Source organism: Protomyctophum bolini (assembly GCF_963924005.1).
Source record: "Protomyctophum bolini genome assembly, chromosome: 7".
Lineage (NCBI taxonomy): Eukaryota > Metazoa > Chordata > Actinopteri > Myctophiformes > Myctophidae > Protomyctophum > Protomyctophum bolini.
Genome location: NC_137868.1, coordinates 17355918 through 17371853, shown reverse-complemented (window position 1 = coordinate 17371853; position 15936 = coordinate 17355918). Strand labels below are relative to the sequence as shown.

At 44.7% G+C, this 15936-nt stretch overlaps 1 protein-coding gene across 2 annotated transcripts in view; it reads left to right on the top strand.

Annotated features, from left to right (window-relative positions):
• The window catches only part of megf8 (multiple EGF-like-domains 8), a 29639-nt gene that overhangs the window by 1802 nt on the left and 11901 nt on the right, over positions 1-15936 (top strand). Inside the window, exons 3-31 of one of the 2 annotated variants that reach the window (XM_080769151.1) lie at positions 300-463; positions 768-980; positions 1377-1557; positions 1802-1890; positions 2239-2452; positions 2572-2755; positions 3541-3686; positions 4150-4260; positions 4725-4876; positions 5052-5153; positions 5494-5641; positions 6071-6234; positions 6809-7012; positions 7752-7952; positions 8252-8494; positions 8746-8864; positions 9286-9417; positions 9604-9717; positions 10413-10496; positions 11200-11454; positions 11910-12094; positions 12333-12546; positions 12826-13066; positions 13372-13504; positions 13634-13884; positions 13990-14100; positions 14221-14339; positions 14932-15169; positions 15333-15504. In XM_080769151.1, coding sequence (XP_080625277.1) covers positions 300-463; positions 768-980; positions 1377-1557; positions 1802-1890; positions 2239-2452; positions 2572-2755; positions 3541-3686; positions 4150-4260; positions 4725-4876; positions 5052-5153; positions 5494-5641; positions 6071-6234; positions 6809-7012; positions 7752-7952; positions 8252-8494; positions 8746-8864; positions 9286-9417; positions 9604-9717; positions 10413-10496; positions 11200-11454; positions 11910-12094; positions 12333-12546; positions 12826-13066; positions 13372-13504; positions 13634-13884; positions 13990-14100; positions 14221-14339; positions 14932-15169; positions 15333-15504 — 4884 coding nt within the window. Of the gene's footprint in view, positions 1-299; positions 464-767; positions 981-1376; positions 1558-1801; positions 1891-2238; positions 2453-2571; positions 2756-3540; positions 3687-4149; positions 4261-4724; positions 4877-5051; positions 5154-5493; positions 5642-6070; positions 6235-6808; positions 7013-7751; positions 7953-8248; positions 8495-8745; positions 8865-9285; positions 9418-9603; positions 9718-10412; positions 10497-11199; positions 11455-11909; positions 12095-12332; positions 12547-12825; positions 13067-13371; positions 13505-13633; positions 13885-13989; positions 14101-14220; positions 14340-14931; positions 15170-15332; positions 15505-15936 lie in introns of both variants that reach the window. The other variant, XM_080769150.1, reaches the window with a different exon arrangement.

The window sequence follows — 15936 nt, the reverse complement described above, 5'->3', positions numbered from 1 at the left end:
AATAAGCAACACATTTTATATAGAGTGATATATAGCAGTGGTTCTCAAAGTGGGATCCACTTTGAGACCCCCAGGGTGTTAGTATCTATATATAGCCTATATCTATAATATCAAAATCTGTTTAACCCTATTTTAAGCTTTGGCAATTAAAAAATAGCAGATTGGTCTCATTTTAATCCACAAAGTATTCCTTTAATTCACAGGGAATACACTTCTATTTTATAGATATGTAATATATTTACTTTGTTTGTAATATATTTAGTTAGTTTGAGACTCACACCTATTGTTTGTATTGCTAGCTCCAACCAACAATCACTGCATCGTCCTGAACTTCACCTTCATGGACACAGAGTGTACCTATGACTACCTATTTGTGTACGATGGAGACTCATACCAAAGCCCTCTTCTGGCCAGTCTGAGTGGCAACACTCTGCCGCAGACCATGGAAGCCAAGTCTGGCAAGGTGATAACAACCATTAAAATCTCTCGATTTTTGTCTTTTCCCTGTCTTCGAATGGTTTAGACTAGAGACTTTCTTTATGTCAGAAGGCATACAGTGTCATTGATGAAATGAGTTAACAGGCTTGCATTTTTATTTGCCTTATTCTGTCAGCATTGGACTATCTGAGCAATGAGCATAGCCTAGTTACTAATATATTGTAGTTGTTTGATTCTTTGAGTAAATTAAGAACATGTGTGAATAAAGTTAATTTTGTCCTCATGAATGCATGTTGAATAACGCTATTCCCTTTCCTTCTCCTTATCAGATGCTGCTCCACCTCTTCAGTGATGCTAATTACAACCTCTTGGGCTTCAATGCCACCTACACCTTCTCTTTGTGTCCCGGAGCCTGTGGGGGCCATGGTCGTTGTGATTCAGCCACTTCCCAGTGCCAGTGCCACCAGAGCTGGGGAGGTGTGGACTGTACCAGCCCTCTCTGTTTCTCCCAGGCTTGCGCCCAGCACGGCCAGTGTGACAAGGTCAGAGGAGATAATTGTACAGAAATGTACATCAAGTACATAATGTGTTTAATGTTATTTTGTGATGCATAATGTAATAGGCTTATTTTGGTTGTAAATACAGAATTACTTGTGTTGTTTATGTTTATTAAAGTAATGCCTTTATGAAATGGACTCTTGGTAGAATTGCTTAAATGGACAAAAATACAGTTTTCGACATATTTCATTTCCAATGGTTGCATGTGGACATAATCGACACCACAGTCTGGGAGATACAGTATACCTGAATGAGGCCTCTGTGAGCCTCTTAGGGCACAAGTTTTGTTTGAAACCCTGCATCTTCTGGTTCTGTAAAATGCTTTTGACATGGGCTTGGGTTTTGCCACTCAGCTGTTACTCATGCTCTTTGTCTTTCAGAAAGGAGAGCGCTGTTTGTGTAGCTCAGGCTTCCTGGGCCAGAGCTGCCAACTTGGCCTCCGTGACGACAGCGGAGGGGGGCAGTGGTGGAGCGTTAGTGAAGGTGACCCCTACATGCCCCCTAGGACAGGGTCTGCTGGAGTCTACCTGTCCTCTACTGGAGCAATGTATATGTTTGGAGGTGAGAAGCCTACAGTGCTTACTCGAGGAATCTATTTTTTATTGACTTTGTTTCATTTATAATTTGGTGGTGAACAAGAGACCTGTCTTTTTACAGGCTCCAATGTATTCGCATAACATAATTTGTTCAGCATAAGGATGTGGTGTATTATATTCAAGGTCAAGTTTTTATTTTGATTTTTTTCCTTTAGAATAAAACACGTATCCTGTTTTAATAATAATCTTGCTTATGTGATATGTTTCAGGCTTTGACCTGAACAGAGCTTTAGGCGACCTGGTCAAATACAACTTCACCTCCAACCAGTGGGAGAACAGGTCCTACGGTCACTCCCCTGTAAGTACAGTCGTATGCTGAAAATAAATACGCCTCTTCAACTATTGGTTATATGTAGAATAGCAGGAACAGAAGTGATAATGATGAATGATAATGCCAAAACATCATCATTTAACATACTGTGCTAATTGTTTAGGAAACAGAGTACTAGTGTGACAGGCTCCTTTCACGCTGTTTTCACAAATTGCAGTTTGGGACTTGGCCTAACAAAACCTTTCAGTTGTGAGACTTGTTTTGAATCCCTGCAGTGCACTGCACTCTGAACACAATTGCACTCATTCATCATGATCACCATAATGTACTTCTCATTCTCCTCCTGGCTTTCTGCCCGCCCCTCCTCTGCTTCAGGCTGCTCGTCACTCCCACACGGCAGTGGAGTGGAAGGGTAATATGGTCATCTTCGGGGGCGAGCTAGCCGACGGCACTCTAGCCAGCGATGTCTGGATGTACCGCCCTGCCCAGGATGACTGGCAGCAGCTCGGCCTGTCAAATTCGCCTGGAGCTCCTAAGCTGGCTAATCACGCGGCAGCTGTGGTGGACTACCATCTCTATGTTTTTGGAGGTATTGTCACGTGTGTGTGTGTTTGTGTGTGTGTGACTGCGTGTGCGTGCGTGCGTGCGTGCGTGCGTGAGAACACTTGGGAGAGTAAAACATTTACTTAGAATTTGTACATTTCGCAGGGCGCACTGAGGAGGACATGTTCTCGTCCTCTCTCTGCCGCTTCAATCTGTTGGGCTCGGGGCTGTGGGAGACGGTTCAGTCCACAGGGGGGAAGCCCCCCGCCACCGCTGGACACTCCATGGTGTTCCACAGCCCCTCCAGAACTCTGCTGGTCTACGGTGGCCACAGGCCCACCACTGCCAGGTACACATACACACAGTTGGTGCACAGGCGCGTAGTTAGTTAAAGTCTAGACAACAGGTTGCTGTTTGTGTTTGTGTGTGTGTGTGTGTGTGTGTGTGTGTGTGTGTGTGTGTGTGTGTGTGTGTGTGTGTGTGTGAGTGTGACATGTGCTGTTGGAGTGTACCACTGTGTATGTATAGCTATGGATGAAAGTAATTACGAACGAGGGTATATCACAGTTTGCTTTCCATAAAAGAGTTGGCATTTTGGTAATTTGGGAAATTTCCCATTGTAGTCGTTAGTCAATGTTCACATAAGATGAAAAAGTGCAATAAAATTAGTAAGCCCCTCTAGTCACTGATACTTAAATATTTATCATTGTCATAGTTTCTAACATAATTAACCCATTAAACCCGGGAAAGCACCTGTGTCATTATATTCGATCTTTGAGTTGGTTATTCAAAAATAGCAGATAAACAAGCTAACTGCGCATCACGTTGTACCATGCTGCGAGCTTGTACACCTGCTATTTTTAATTTATAAGTAGAGTAGAGTAAAGTAAAGTAAAACAAATCTTGATAGTGTTTGAAAGACTTTGAATAATCTTCAATTTGAACTACTGATTTAATTTGAACTACTGATTTAATTTTGAAGTTATTTGTTGAACTACTGATTTGATTTTGAAGGTATTTGTTGATTCAGCCTCTGATCTTAGTGGGTTAAAGTTGCCTTACCACTGCTTGACTGAGACTGCACAGGTACAGTGAAGTATGAAAACCCTCTGTTCTCCCTGTGCCCTATCCAAGGTTCAGCGTGAGGGTGAACAACACTGACGCGTTCCACGTCGACCAGCGCTTCTGGACGGCATTTCGTTCGCGTTTCCCGGCCACAGGTCCCAGAGAGAGGGCCTTCCACTCGGCCACCGTCATCGGCAACTACATGGTGGTCTACGGTGAGTGTGTGTTGTACAGAGACTCAGGGGTACCGTGCAGGCAGGCTGGCGGTTGGAGGACGGACAGATATCTAATATCTTCTGGTTGGATCCAGTGTGTCGACGACAGGACAGTATTTCCCTGTTTTGACTGCCGGGTGGGTGCTGCAGGGTTGCATGTACACAGCATCCACTAATTGCTGGTCGATAATGAAATGCATCGCATCGTTTTAGTGATTTGGGTAATTGACCGTTTAACCATTACTCTGCAATAGGAATTGTGGCCCATTAATACTGGCAATTAAATGCTTTTCTTTCTTTCGTTGGTTTAACATTTTCTTCTGGGAAAGTACTTTTCTTTCACAAACCTGATGCATCGAGGCAGGTGTCACGTAATGAAGCTAGAAATGCAACATTTTAAACTTCACAGCACCCTGGGGCTTATTGTAATATCCTTTCTTTCCATGCAACCTGTAATTCTCAGGGGGGAATGTGCATATTCATTACCAAGAGGAGAAGTGCTACGACGAGGAAATCTTCTTTTACCACCTAGGATGTCACCAGTGGGTTTCTGCTGGGGACAGTCTGCTGAACAGTGAGTCCCAGTAGAGCCATGTTTCAATGTACTGTACACTCTCTCACTTGCACACATGAACATGTACAATCACAAACGCTGCACATCTTATACAGTGGTTTGAACCACTTTCAACCTGGCATTGAGAATGTCATTATCATCTATTTCAGTAAATTTTTATTGATAAAAAGACAACAAAACACAAAACAAGCAAGGGACAAAAATAGGAAACAAGACAAAAACAAGGCTGAATTTTTTTGTATTACAGGATACATTCATTGAAATCCTCATACATTATCGATAGGCTGAAAGAAGAGTTCCCACTTTTTATAGAATTTATCCTCTTGTAGTTTAAGTATCAATGTTAGTTTTTCCAATGTCATTATCATCTTAAAAGAAAACTGCTATTTTCACTACTCATACGAAAAGTATCAATAATGGTCAACACTACATACAGTATAATCGTGTGTCTCACTTTCCCATAGGAGGGGAGGCCGTGAGAGGGCGGTACTCTCATGTCGCTGCGGTGATGGAGGGCCAGGTACTGCTGGTTGCCGGGGGTTACAGCGGCGTCGCCCGCGGAGACCTTGTGGCTTACAAAGTTCCGCTGTTCATCAGCAGTGATCCACGACGCAGGGTGAGTGCAGAAAGCACTAGAGAGTTGGACTCATGAGGAGACTGGTGAACTGGTTGGCACTGTATAAGGAGTCATGGCAGAAGGGGGTGTGGTAGACTGGTAGTGATGACGAATAATTCAGATGTAGGTCTGTATTTGGTAGTGCACTTTGTGATGCTGTGCCTTGTGCATTCAGGATGCTGTATGTGCTGAGGCACCCGACGAGAGCATGTGTTTGAAGAATCCCGAATGCAGCTGGTGTGAAGGTCGCTGTCGGGAGTACCAGCCGTCCAACCCAGTAAGACCCCCCCCCTATTGCACCCCATCTTTAATGTGGAATGAACGTCAATTTTGTCTGTGTTTCTTTTTCTTCTAATACTGATGTGCAAGCTGTAAATCAATGCATTGCGTTGACTATCGACAGAATCTCGGAAATCTTGTAAAATCGTTTAGTGCTGCTATTTTGCAATTAATCCCATATGATTGTGTATCCATATTTTCCAAATTATTAAGATAACCTCAACATTTATACAATGCTACAGTTATGATTACAGGTTATCATGATTTTAGCAGCATTAACATCTGTCATTAGAGTCTTTGTCATATGTAACCAGTAACCACCACTTGTGTGTCCACAGTGCGGCAGCACCGGTTGCCTGGGTCTAGCACGCTTCCTGTCCGACTGCCAGTCCTGCCTGGTGTTCAGTGGCACCCCGCCCTCCCTGGCTCACGCTCCCGGAGACTTCGGCTGGTGTGTCCAGAACGAGTCTTGCCTACCGGTGTCAGGTGAGATGCAGAGAGGGAGGAAAGAGGGCTGAAAAGGAAAGAGGGAGGGGTTTATTGTGCTTTGACGGGAAAATAAATTGGGAGGTGAAATAGGATAGACTCCTTTTTTGTGGGGCGCTCGTCAATAGATGAAGTGAGATGAACCGACTGCGCTCGATTGACCAGCAATGGGCATGTCCGACTGCAATCCAAGTTGCCTCTCCTGCTGAAAACGTGCTTGGGTACAGTCAGGTCACCTCTTTTCTCACCCTTTTTTTTGAGAACGCACCACCCAAATAAGATGCATTGACAGCACTGGTTTCAGTCCATTGACCAGTAAAAGCATTGTATGTCTTTGTTTTTCTTTTCAAACAAAATACATTATATAATCTCAAAAGAGGTCAAGTGTGTCTTCTGTTGTGTGCTGACCTCTCCCTCTCGGTCTCGCAGAGCGAAGTGCGTGCCGCGTGGACCAGATCTCTGGGGCGTACGGCTGGTGGGGGGAGCGTACCCGTTTCTTAACCTCCCTCCACTCCTGTCGCACCGAGAACTATGTCCCGGGACTGCACCTGCTCACCTTCCAGCACCCCCGCAACGACTCCCAGCCTGACAAGGTACGGAGTCCCAAATCCTAAATCCTGTTGTAACTACAGCACTAACCCCCCCCCCCCCCCCCCCCACACACACACACACTCATCCTCCTTCCTCTGCTTCTACTCAACCTTCCAAGTCTTCTGCTTTGACACTGTAATCCCTTAATTTAACCACATGAACCTTTAGCATCCCTCATCTGGGCATGTCATAGGTGAACATTCAGCAAAAATAGGTGAACATTCAGTGAAAATAACAGATCTACAAGCTTAGTCGTTTGTTTGTTAATCGTAATCAAGGCAAAAGCTTGTTAAATGGCTATTTTTGTGTTTTGATATATTTCACAGATCACACTTTTTACTGTTTCTTTTCTGCCATGTGTATTTCAAGTGACTTTCTTTCATTGCTCAGTTCTAATGCTGTTTTATTTCCATTCTCCCCTGCTGCTTTTTACCACATCCTCATAGAGAGGCTTACTTTGTCATAAGTAGACAGTGTGCAGCAGCCGGTAGAGAGTAGTGCTTCTGTTGATGGGTGTACACCTCCATCTATCCATCCTCCACCTCCCTCCATCCATTCTCACCCCACTTCCCCCAGGTATCCATCCTCCGAAGCACCAACATTATCCTGAGCCCCACCACGGAGATGGATGTCGCTCTGCAGTTCCGCGGCTTCATCCACCCTCTGTGGGGAGCTCCTCCGCCCGCTCCCCCTCCTATCGAGACCGTCGCCATGTGGGCTCGCATCCAGAGGCTCCACTTTGAGGCCCGCATGGCACCGGGGTCCAACTCCAACCAACTGGTAAGAGACGATTGTTTCAAAATGACACTCATTCGCAATCTGGAACTTATTTTAATGGATACAAGTTTATTTTAATCTATATGGTATGACTAGTACAGTGGTTGCAGGTGCTCTCCCTGAAGAAGATACACTCGTATACATACCCTGAAAAAGGCAGTATATCTGTCGGAAACTTTGGTTTTTCCTCTGTGTCCCCAATAAACGTGTGGCTTTGGAAGCTATGAGTGTGTGGCTATTATATATATATATATATATATATATATAAACGTGTGGCTTTGGAAGCTATGAGTGTGTGGCTATTATTTATATATATATATATATATATTTTTTTGTATTTAGTATCTCTCCCTACTCTTACCATTGAGATATGTAGACCTGGTGTTGGTACGACACCTAGTGGTTGAAGTGGTACTCAGTGAAGCTCCTGATGCCTTATTGGCAGAGTGGTATAAAGTTGGTCTCTCATATGGGGGGACCTGGACTCAAATCCCAGTAGAACGATAATGTAAGTTATGGATTACAGCTTTTACTCCTGTTTGGACAAATTGACAGAACCTGGCTTTTGATATGTATTTTTTGTTGTTGAATGAGATTGTTAATGGATGGCTGAAAATAATGACACATTACGGTAACAGAGATGCATTTCTATTTCTTTTTTACTTTGCTAATTCGTTTTTACATTGCTATTTTATGAAGTCCTTCTCCACTCTTCCTTCTGTCCCTGCGTTGTGGTGAGAAGGAGGTGGTCGGTCGCTGGGCAGCTCAGCAGGAGAAGGAGCTGAAGCTGCTGACCCGTCCAGACGGGACTCGTCTTTTCCCCAACCTCACCCGGGGGAACCGCTACCTGGTCCAGGCTGAGGGCTACCTCAACAACTCTGGCTCGGGACAGACCAGCGAGATGGCCCTCATCTGGAACAGGACGGCACTGCCGGGAGGAAGTGTGAGTGCCAAGTCCGAATGACATGGGGCAGTTGGACAGGAGGTTGTCTTAGTGAAGAAAAAGAACGGATGCAGTTTTCTCAGTGACATTAATATCAACCAATTTCAACCAGGCGTTCCTATTTGTCTTGGGCACAAAAAACTGATTTCACCAGACATGCAACAGACATTATTTGAGTGATTAACACATAATTAAATTGAGTGAATTGAAGTGTCCTTGTTAGGTGCCCATGAAATGTGTAGAATCTGATATTGTCCTGCTTCCCTAGTCACTTAGTCTGGTTAATTTCATTCTAGGAGATCTCCTTCCTGTTCTTGGAGCCGTACCGCTCGGGGTTCTGCTCGGGGTACACGTCCTGCCTGGCCTGCCTGTCGGACCAGTCTTGCGGCTGGTGTCCGTCCCTGGCCCGCTGCCTCCTGCGGGCCAACCAAGAAGAAGAGCCCTGCCCCGAGGAGCAAGGAGCCACCCAGCGCCATCTGCTGCTGGCTCCACAGCACTGCACGCTGTGCGAGGAATACAGGGACTGCTCAGCATGCACTCAGGTAACCAGGTTGCTATGGGAGATATATGATGGCTGTTTGTTTGTCTCTGTGCTGCTGACGTGGCCTTTGTGTGATGGGTTCCGTTGTAAAATGACATAATATCGGCCTAAATGTAAGACAAAATGAATGTTTATGTGATTAGTTAAACGTACAATGTTATGTTATTTAACATGTTATATTATCAGAACTCAAGGCGTTTTGACTGAATGTCGACAGAATGAGTACAATGATTGAAAAAGTCTAACCTGCAGGACCCATACTGCGAGTGGCAAATCAACTTCAGCAAGAAAGGCGACTACCAATGCAGCCGGCGGGGAAGGCTAGAGGGTTCCATCCGTGACCCAGGGGGGTGTCCAAAAGTCTGCAATCAGTGAGTAATATCTCTGAATCCTCTGACCCAGTTGGCTTCCACCCACCTACTTTTTGCCCTCAAACTCGCATAACAATGACATTTTGCCTCAAGTGAAAAGTTGGCAAGCAGCCATGCTACCACAGAGAATCTCACCTCAGCAATCTGAGTTGACCTCTCGGTGGAATGTTACACACTTTCACTTAAAATGCTCACTCAATCATTACAGGTGCGAGCTACAAAAGCAAACAAACATTGAAAGTGGAAATTATACTTAGTGACTTGTATGTTTTCACAATATTAACACATCATAACTAAATATAATTGCATACAGTGGTAAAATGATGAAAGCAAACAAACAGTGTATTGAAGTAACCATAAGTAACCAGTTGAAATCGAATAAATCTTCAAAAGAAGGAGATTAAATGACTGTCTATCCTAGGCGGAAGACGTGCGGGGAGTGTCTGTCTAACTCTAGCCAGTGTGCGTGGTGTGAGTCTGCCCAGGCCTGCTTCTACTTTGCTGCCTACCTCACTAAGTATCCGTACGGAGAATGCAGAGACTGGTATGACAGGTAAGCACTGCAATGAGGTCCATGTTTGAGTTTTCTTTCTAACTCTCCTTACCTTCATGGCAACAGTAAACACAAAATATTGTTATAGCTATGTCCTAATTGTGTAAATATTCTATTTTCATTCTATGTAAATATTAGTCAGTCAGTGGTGTATAATTCACCTTTTGTATTCCATCTACGGCCCAGTGTCCACTCAGTGCCCCAGTGTAAGCAGTGCTCGGCTTTGAATACTTGCACAGACTGCCTGCGGACGTTCCAGTGTGGCTGGTGTGGTGACTTCAACAACCCTACGATTGGAAAGTAAGAAATGTGAATAAATGGGCAGACATTCTCAAAAATAGCTTAGTCTTATATGCTTAATTTACTATGAGTACATGGTGTAGATCAGCGAAAATTGCCAATCTACAAACACAACTCGTCGCAGATTCACATTGTGAGTTTGCATTGTCAGCTTGTAGATTGGCTATTTTGACCACGCGACAACGTCATGAGATATTGTATACATCAGTGGCTGAATACCAGCAAGGTGTATTTTTTTCTTCTTCCCTTTCCCTCGTAATGTTGTCTTCTGTACCAATGTGTGCTCTACTGTGCCATTAGTTTTATTGTTATTATTCAGCATTGTTGGCACCTATAAATGGTCAATGGTGCATTTATATAGCGCCTTTATCCAAGGCGCTTTACAGAGATTACATTCACCCATTCACACACCGATGCCGGAGGAAACCATGCATGGTACCAACCTGCACGGTACCAACCTGCACATCGGGAGCATTTGGGGTTTAGGGTCTTGCTCAAGGACACTACGACACTAACTCTAGGGGGGCCCGGGGTTCGAACTGGGAACCTTGCAGTTGCCATCCGGTCACTCGACCCCTGAGCCACTGCCGCCTATCTCCCATTCTTTCACAAAGGGGAATTAATGATTGTACGGATGCTCTTGAGTGATGCTGTGTTTTTGCCAGTCCTTACCTGTATTCCACCCATTTACACAGATGTCTGAGAGGAGATTGGGCAGGGATGGATGACTCCTCTGTCTACAACTGCAGTGTGGCTGTGGATGAAGCCAGGGCTGCCAAGTAAGAAACCTGAACCCCTATTACATTGTGCGCCAGCTTTCCTACTAGTGTCACAGTGTGTTGGCAATTAATGTCAGTTTACATTTTTCAGCAGTCAGTGGAATATAGCTTGCTATATATACTGTACATACTGAGCTCTATTATCAATATTATATATATTGATCATATTTAACTTTTTAAATATTGTGAATCATGATACACTTGTCTTCTAAATTAACATTACTAAACCATTACTAAGTCAGATAATTGGACTTCTAGTACCATGCAAAATGAGTCTAATGTCAATGTGCTCAGCCTGCTTGGAACTTGGATGTCTGTCCTGTGCACAAAAAGAAGTACCTCCAATTATCTAGTACGAGGTAGTAATGGAAAGGAAAAAGACGAGGGTAGAACCTTGACCATTCAATGGAAACACACAAAGTGTAGCTGTGATTGCCTGCTGAGTAGAAATAAGAACAATACTGTAGATGTACTTGTGATATCTCATTTGCTCTTTTCATTGTGATGTAATTTTCTTGAACGGTAACATCAAAGGGACATTGATGACCAGAATAGCAATCATTCAGAATCAGTAATTACAGTTTCAGTAACCTCTTGAACCCCAGCATCCCTCTTATTATTATTATTTTTTAACTTCGTATTAAGATGGTTAATATCCAGGCGTAATCTAAACAGATTATCATGTGCTTGTCTCATCCTTCAGCCCGGAGCCCCAGACGCTGGCCCCGCCACGGCCCATTGAAATGGACATGGACATCGAACTGGAACGGCTGGAGCTCCTGGACGAGGGCGAGTGGGACGCCGTCTGGTCCTATCCCTCCTGTCCCGACGTGGAGGAGTGCAGGCTGGGGCTCCACAATTGCCACCCCTTCGCCACATGCGTCAACACCCCCACGTCCTACGAGTGCCACTGTGAGAGGGGATACACAGGGGATGGCACTCTGCACTGCAACCAGACGTAAGGAAACACCATTTCACTTACTTATGCTCTTCGATCGCAAGAAGGCATCGATAATGTTTCTCCACCTATCACGGTCTCTGGCAACCAAAGACCCACCATCTCACATATATTAACATTGAGTTATCTCCCCCAACAGACTTTGTACGTTCTTGTAAATTAATTAAGTTTAAGGAACCCATAAGGGTCCATTTGGATCCATTTACACTCTTGTGTTTAATGTGACATGACATTTTGAACTGGCATGATTTACACTTTTCACTCCTTTATTTTATCACTGATTCATATCACTGTTCATGTGTATAATGGTGTTTATTTTGTCTACTGTAGTGCTTATTGTTCCATTGTATTAAATAAATGTATAAATTGTCATGTTTATCAACATTGATACTTCTGGCCACTGGACTTGGCAAATAAAATGCATCTCAATTCTGACATTTTATTCTCTCCCCCAGTTGTTATAATGAGTGTCGCAAGGGCCAGTGCAGCGGCAGCCCACGGTTCGAGTGTGAATGCTCCCTTGGCTGGACATCCGACCCTGCTACCCTGGTGCTAAGCGGGGTAGAGTGTGACGTTGACTGTGGCTGCAACTTCCACTCCACTTGCATCACTGCCCCAGGGATCTGCGACCAGTGTCAGGGTGAGACATAACAGATTGCTGGGCTTTGCTCTTTCTGGTGTCTGTCCTGTGTGTGTATATATCAATTTCTTTGTTTGCTTTGTCTCTTGTTCATCCTATCTTTCTTTGCCTTGGGATTTCTGTTTACATCTTTCTTTCTTTCTTTCACATTTTTGCTGTCTTTTGCTTTCTTTTCTTCGCTCTCTTTCTTTTATTTTTCTGTCTCTCATATTTTGTCTTCTCTGGCCCCTGCGTTTAGACTGGACCACGGGCCCCCACTGTGAGCACTGTCGTCCAGGTGGTTTTGGTTCGGCTCTGGCTGGTGGTGGCGGCTGTGTGCCATGTGAGTGTAACGGCCATGGTGACCCACTGCAGGGCTACTGCCACAACCAGACGGGCCAGTGCTACTGCACACACAACACCCAGGGAACACACTGCGAGTCCTGCCTGCCTGGATACTACGGAGACCCCAGGTGAGAAAACACCTCACAGGCTCCTACATCAATTCTGTTGTTTATTGTCAGTGTGAATATATTATTTTTATTGTATTATTCTTAGTTTTGAAGCAACACGATAATAAAGGCTGGACAAATGAGAAGTCTTTATGTGTTTTCCAAGTTTTATCACTGTCTCATAAGGCCCTGTGCTTTATCGTAGTAAAAAAACCTCATGGCTGAGCAAGTCTGAGCATACATTTCTCTCCATCAATGCTGACTTTTGTTTTGCTTAAATAATAAGTCTCTCTCCCTCAGCAACAATGGCACATGCTTCCGCCAATGTCAAGGACGGTCCATACTGCTCTCGACCACCTCTACCTCCCCCCTGCCTCTCTCCTCTTCCCTGGGGTGGCGAGGAGGCATCGGGGGAAAGGGAGGCCTGTCTCACTGTTTGTGGGTTCTGTCTGTGACCGAGAACCTGGCTCCATGTCTCCCTGGCCAGCTGTGTCCGCCTGTGGCTCTCACGCTGCACCCAGACTCCCACACGCAATGTGCTGTGAGTACTGACTGGACCACGTGGACATGCAATTTCACTCAATCATTAATATTGATATCAACTTCTACAAAATTATTACACATTATGGACGAGACAAAATTATTTCACATTATGGACGAGTCATTGACTCATTTAGAAATATCAACTAAGACCTCTTCTTTAAAACAAACTGCTACTGTATGTTGCTTTTGAATTGTTGACAGTAGAGCATTTCATGCACGCACGGCACGTACACAAATGCTTGTAGGACACAAGTAATATAATGCATGATAATCCCCATGACACGTTCCCCGTTTGTCTCTCAGAGCTCCTACATCTATGTTTTTGATGGCCTTCCTCGCTTCCTGGGCAACGGAGTGGTGCACTCAGACCACAATCTGATTGGGGCGTTTTGTGGGACCACCAGAACACAGCCAATCACAGTGGAGGCCACCTCTGGTAATAACTGCAACCTTCTCCTTGTATTTATTGCACAGATTTGTTCATTTCTTAGTTTTAATTGGAAAATCGAATGGTTGGATAACGCAGAACAGAATAAACACTTCTAATCTTTTGTTTTACCACCAGGTGTGATCTCGGTCTACTTTGAGGCCAACGTGTCCTCAGACAAACCCCAGGGCTTCAACGCTTCCTACTGGGTGCGGCGCTGTGGCCAGAGTGCTGACGGCGGTGAGGACGGGTCACCGGTGTGCCAGGGAGACGCCCAGTGCCAAGGAGGCCTCTGCCAGTGTCCCCAGGGCCATGGCGGGCCTCACTGTGACCAGCCAGTCTGTCCCCAGGAATGTGGACTCGCAGAGGGAAGAGGATCTTGTAATATAGTAAGCGCTGTGATGCTTTTTGAGACTGCTGAGTTATATTCAGTCTACCAATGTGTACTTGTGAAGAGCTAATTGATTGCTGATTGATATCTTTGCTCGTCTCAGTCGCTGGGAGTGTGTGTGTGCGCCGATGGCTGGGGTGGCTCCGATTGCTCTGTTCCCGTGGACTCCAGTAGCTTGGTGTGGGAAACACTATTGAACACACAATTCACAGTGGTAAGCGACTTAATATGGTTGCACGTGCACTCAAACCTTAGTCTCCCTTGCTCTCCCTTGCTCTCTTCCTAAAGTGACACGGGTAACATTCCAGCTGTGTGTTTGTCTCCTGGCCCACAGAACCAAGCTCACAGGTTCCTCCAGAGGATGGGACACTCTCTGCTCTCTGGGCCCCAGGGCAACCTCTGGATGTATGGGGGACTCTCTCTCTCAGAGGGAATCCTGGGAAACGTGTACAGGTGAACAATGGCATCTTATTTAATAAAGATCCTTTTTTTTATTATGTCATATGTCATATTAACCGCATCTGTGATTTTCTTAACCCATTTTGGGCGGGAACCCCTTTTGTATAACATTATGTTATAATTTTGCTATTGAAAAATAGCAGATCTACAAGCTCATAGCGCGCCACCGAGTGGCACGCTACGAGCTTGTAGGTCTGCTATTTTTTTATTATCGTGAAAATATTATTTCAGAAAACTGGAGGATTTATAAGAATCTTTTAAAATGTCGAGGTCAGGCCTAAATGGGTTAACCATTATTTTATTCAGTGGCTATTCAAAAATAGCAAATATACAAGCTCATAGTCCGCCACGTCGTGCTATGAACTTGCATATTTGCGATTTCTCTTTTATTTTTATTTAAAAAACATTGTGGAACACACTGATATAGCAACATGAGTTCTTCAGAAAACTGATCTAGAACACATTTTTAGAGTCGGCCTCAGGTCTAACTGGGTTAAAGCTACAATTTGAGGCTGTAAAGACTATGTATGTCCATCACTGAATGGATGAGTGACATACACACATACATGCTTGCTGCCCGGTTCAGATATTCAGTGTCAGAGCACCGCTGGACCCAAATGTTGACGAGCTCAGCAGAAGAAGGCTCCACCCCCATCCCTCGCTACCACCACGCCTCTGTCCTGCTGACCAATCATGAGCCTCTCCTTGGTGGCAAGGGAGCCAGTCACACCTTTATGATGGTGGTGGGCGGGGTCACCGAGAAGGGTGTTGCCATGGACACCTGGAGTCTCAACCTCAGTAGTTTAGTCTGGAGAGAGTACAAGGTGAGATAGTGATACAAAACTGAGTTTCATTCTGGAATGGGATACACATGTCTTATACTACATTATGGCTAAAATGGATATAAAGCATTTTGAAATTAAACGGTTACTGGATCATGGTAATAAATGCCTGTGGACTGACCGTGATCTCCTCTCCCACCCTTAGAGCTCATTGCTGCCCCCGGTGGCAGGCCACACTCTAACGGTGCGCCGAGACACCTCTGCGCTGCTGATCGGAGGTTACTCGCCTGAGAACGGCTTCAACCACCACCTGCTGGAGTTTAGTCTCCTGTCTGGGAACTGGACCATCTCCGCTCATACCGGGACGCCTCCCACAGGTCTGGAGGAGCTCTAATAGACTGCTGCTTTTTAATAATTGTTGAACTGAATTGGCCTATCCTGTGACTTTTATATAAACCAAATGGGCGTTGTGTTTTACAGCACTCTTGTGCATCTGCATGGCTCTTTGGCACCTTTTCCAAACAAATAGGGTTCTGATTCTGAACCAATTCATTTTCAGCAGAAACAGTCTGAACTGTTTCAATATTATTACGCAGGGAAAAAAGAACCACACCGGTTCAACCCTGGTTGAAAAGGGGCCTTTGTGTGTTGAAAGCTGTAATATAGTGTTATATAGTCTAGTGTTTACATAGCTTATAATTAACTGGCATATAATCACTTCCACTGTACATGACAGTGTTTTGTATGATAAAGTCTCGTTCAGAGATTATGTTTCACTCTGACTGACCACTGAATTGTCTTTGCATCTT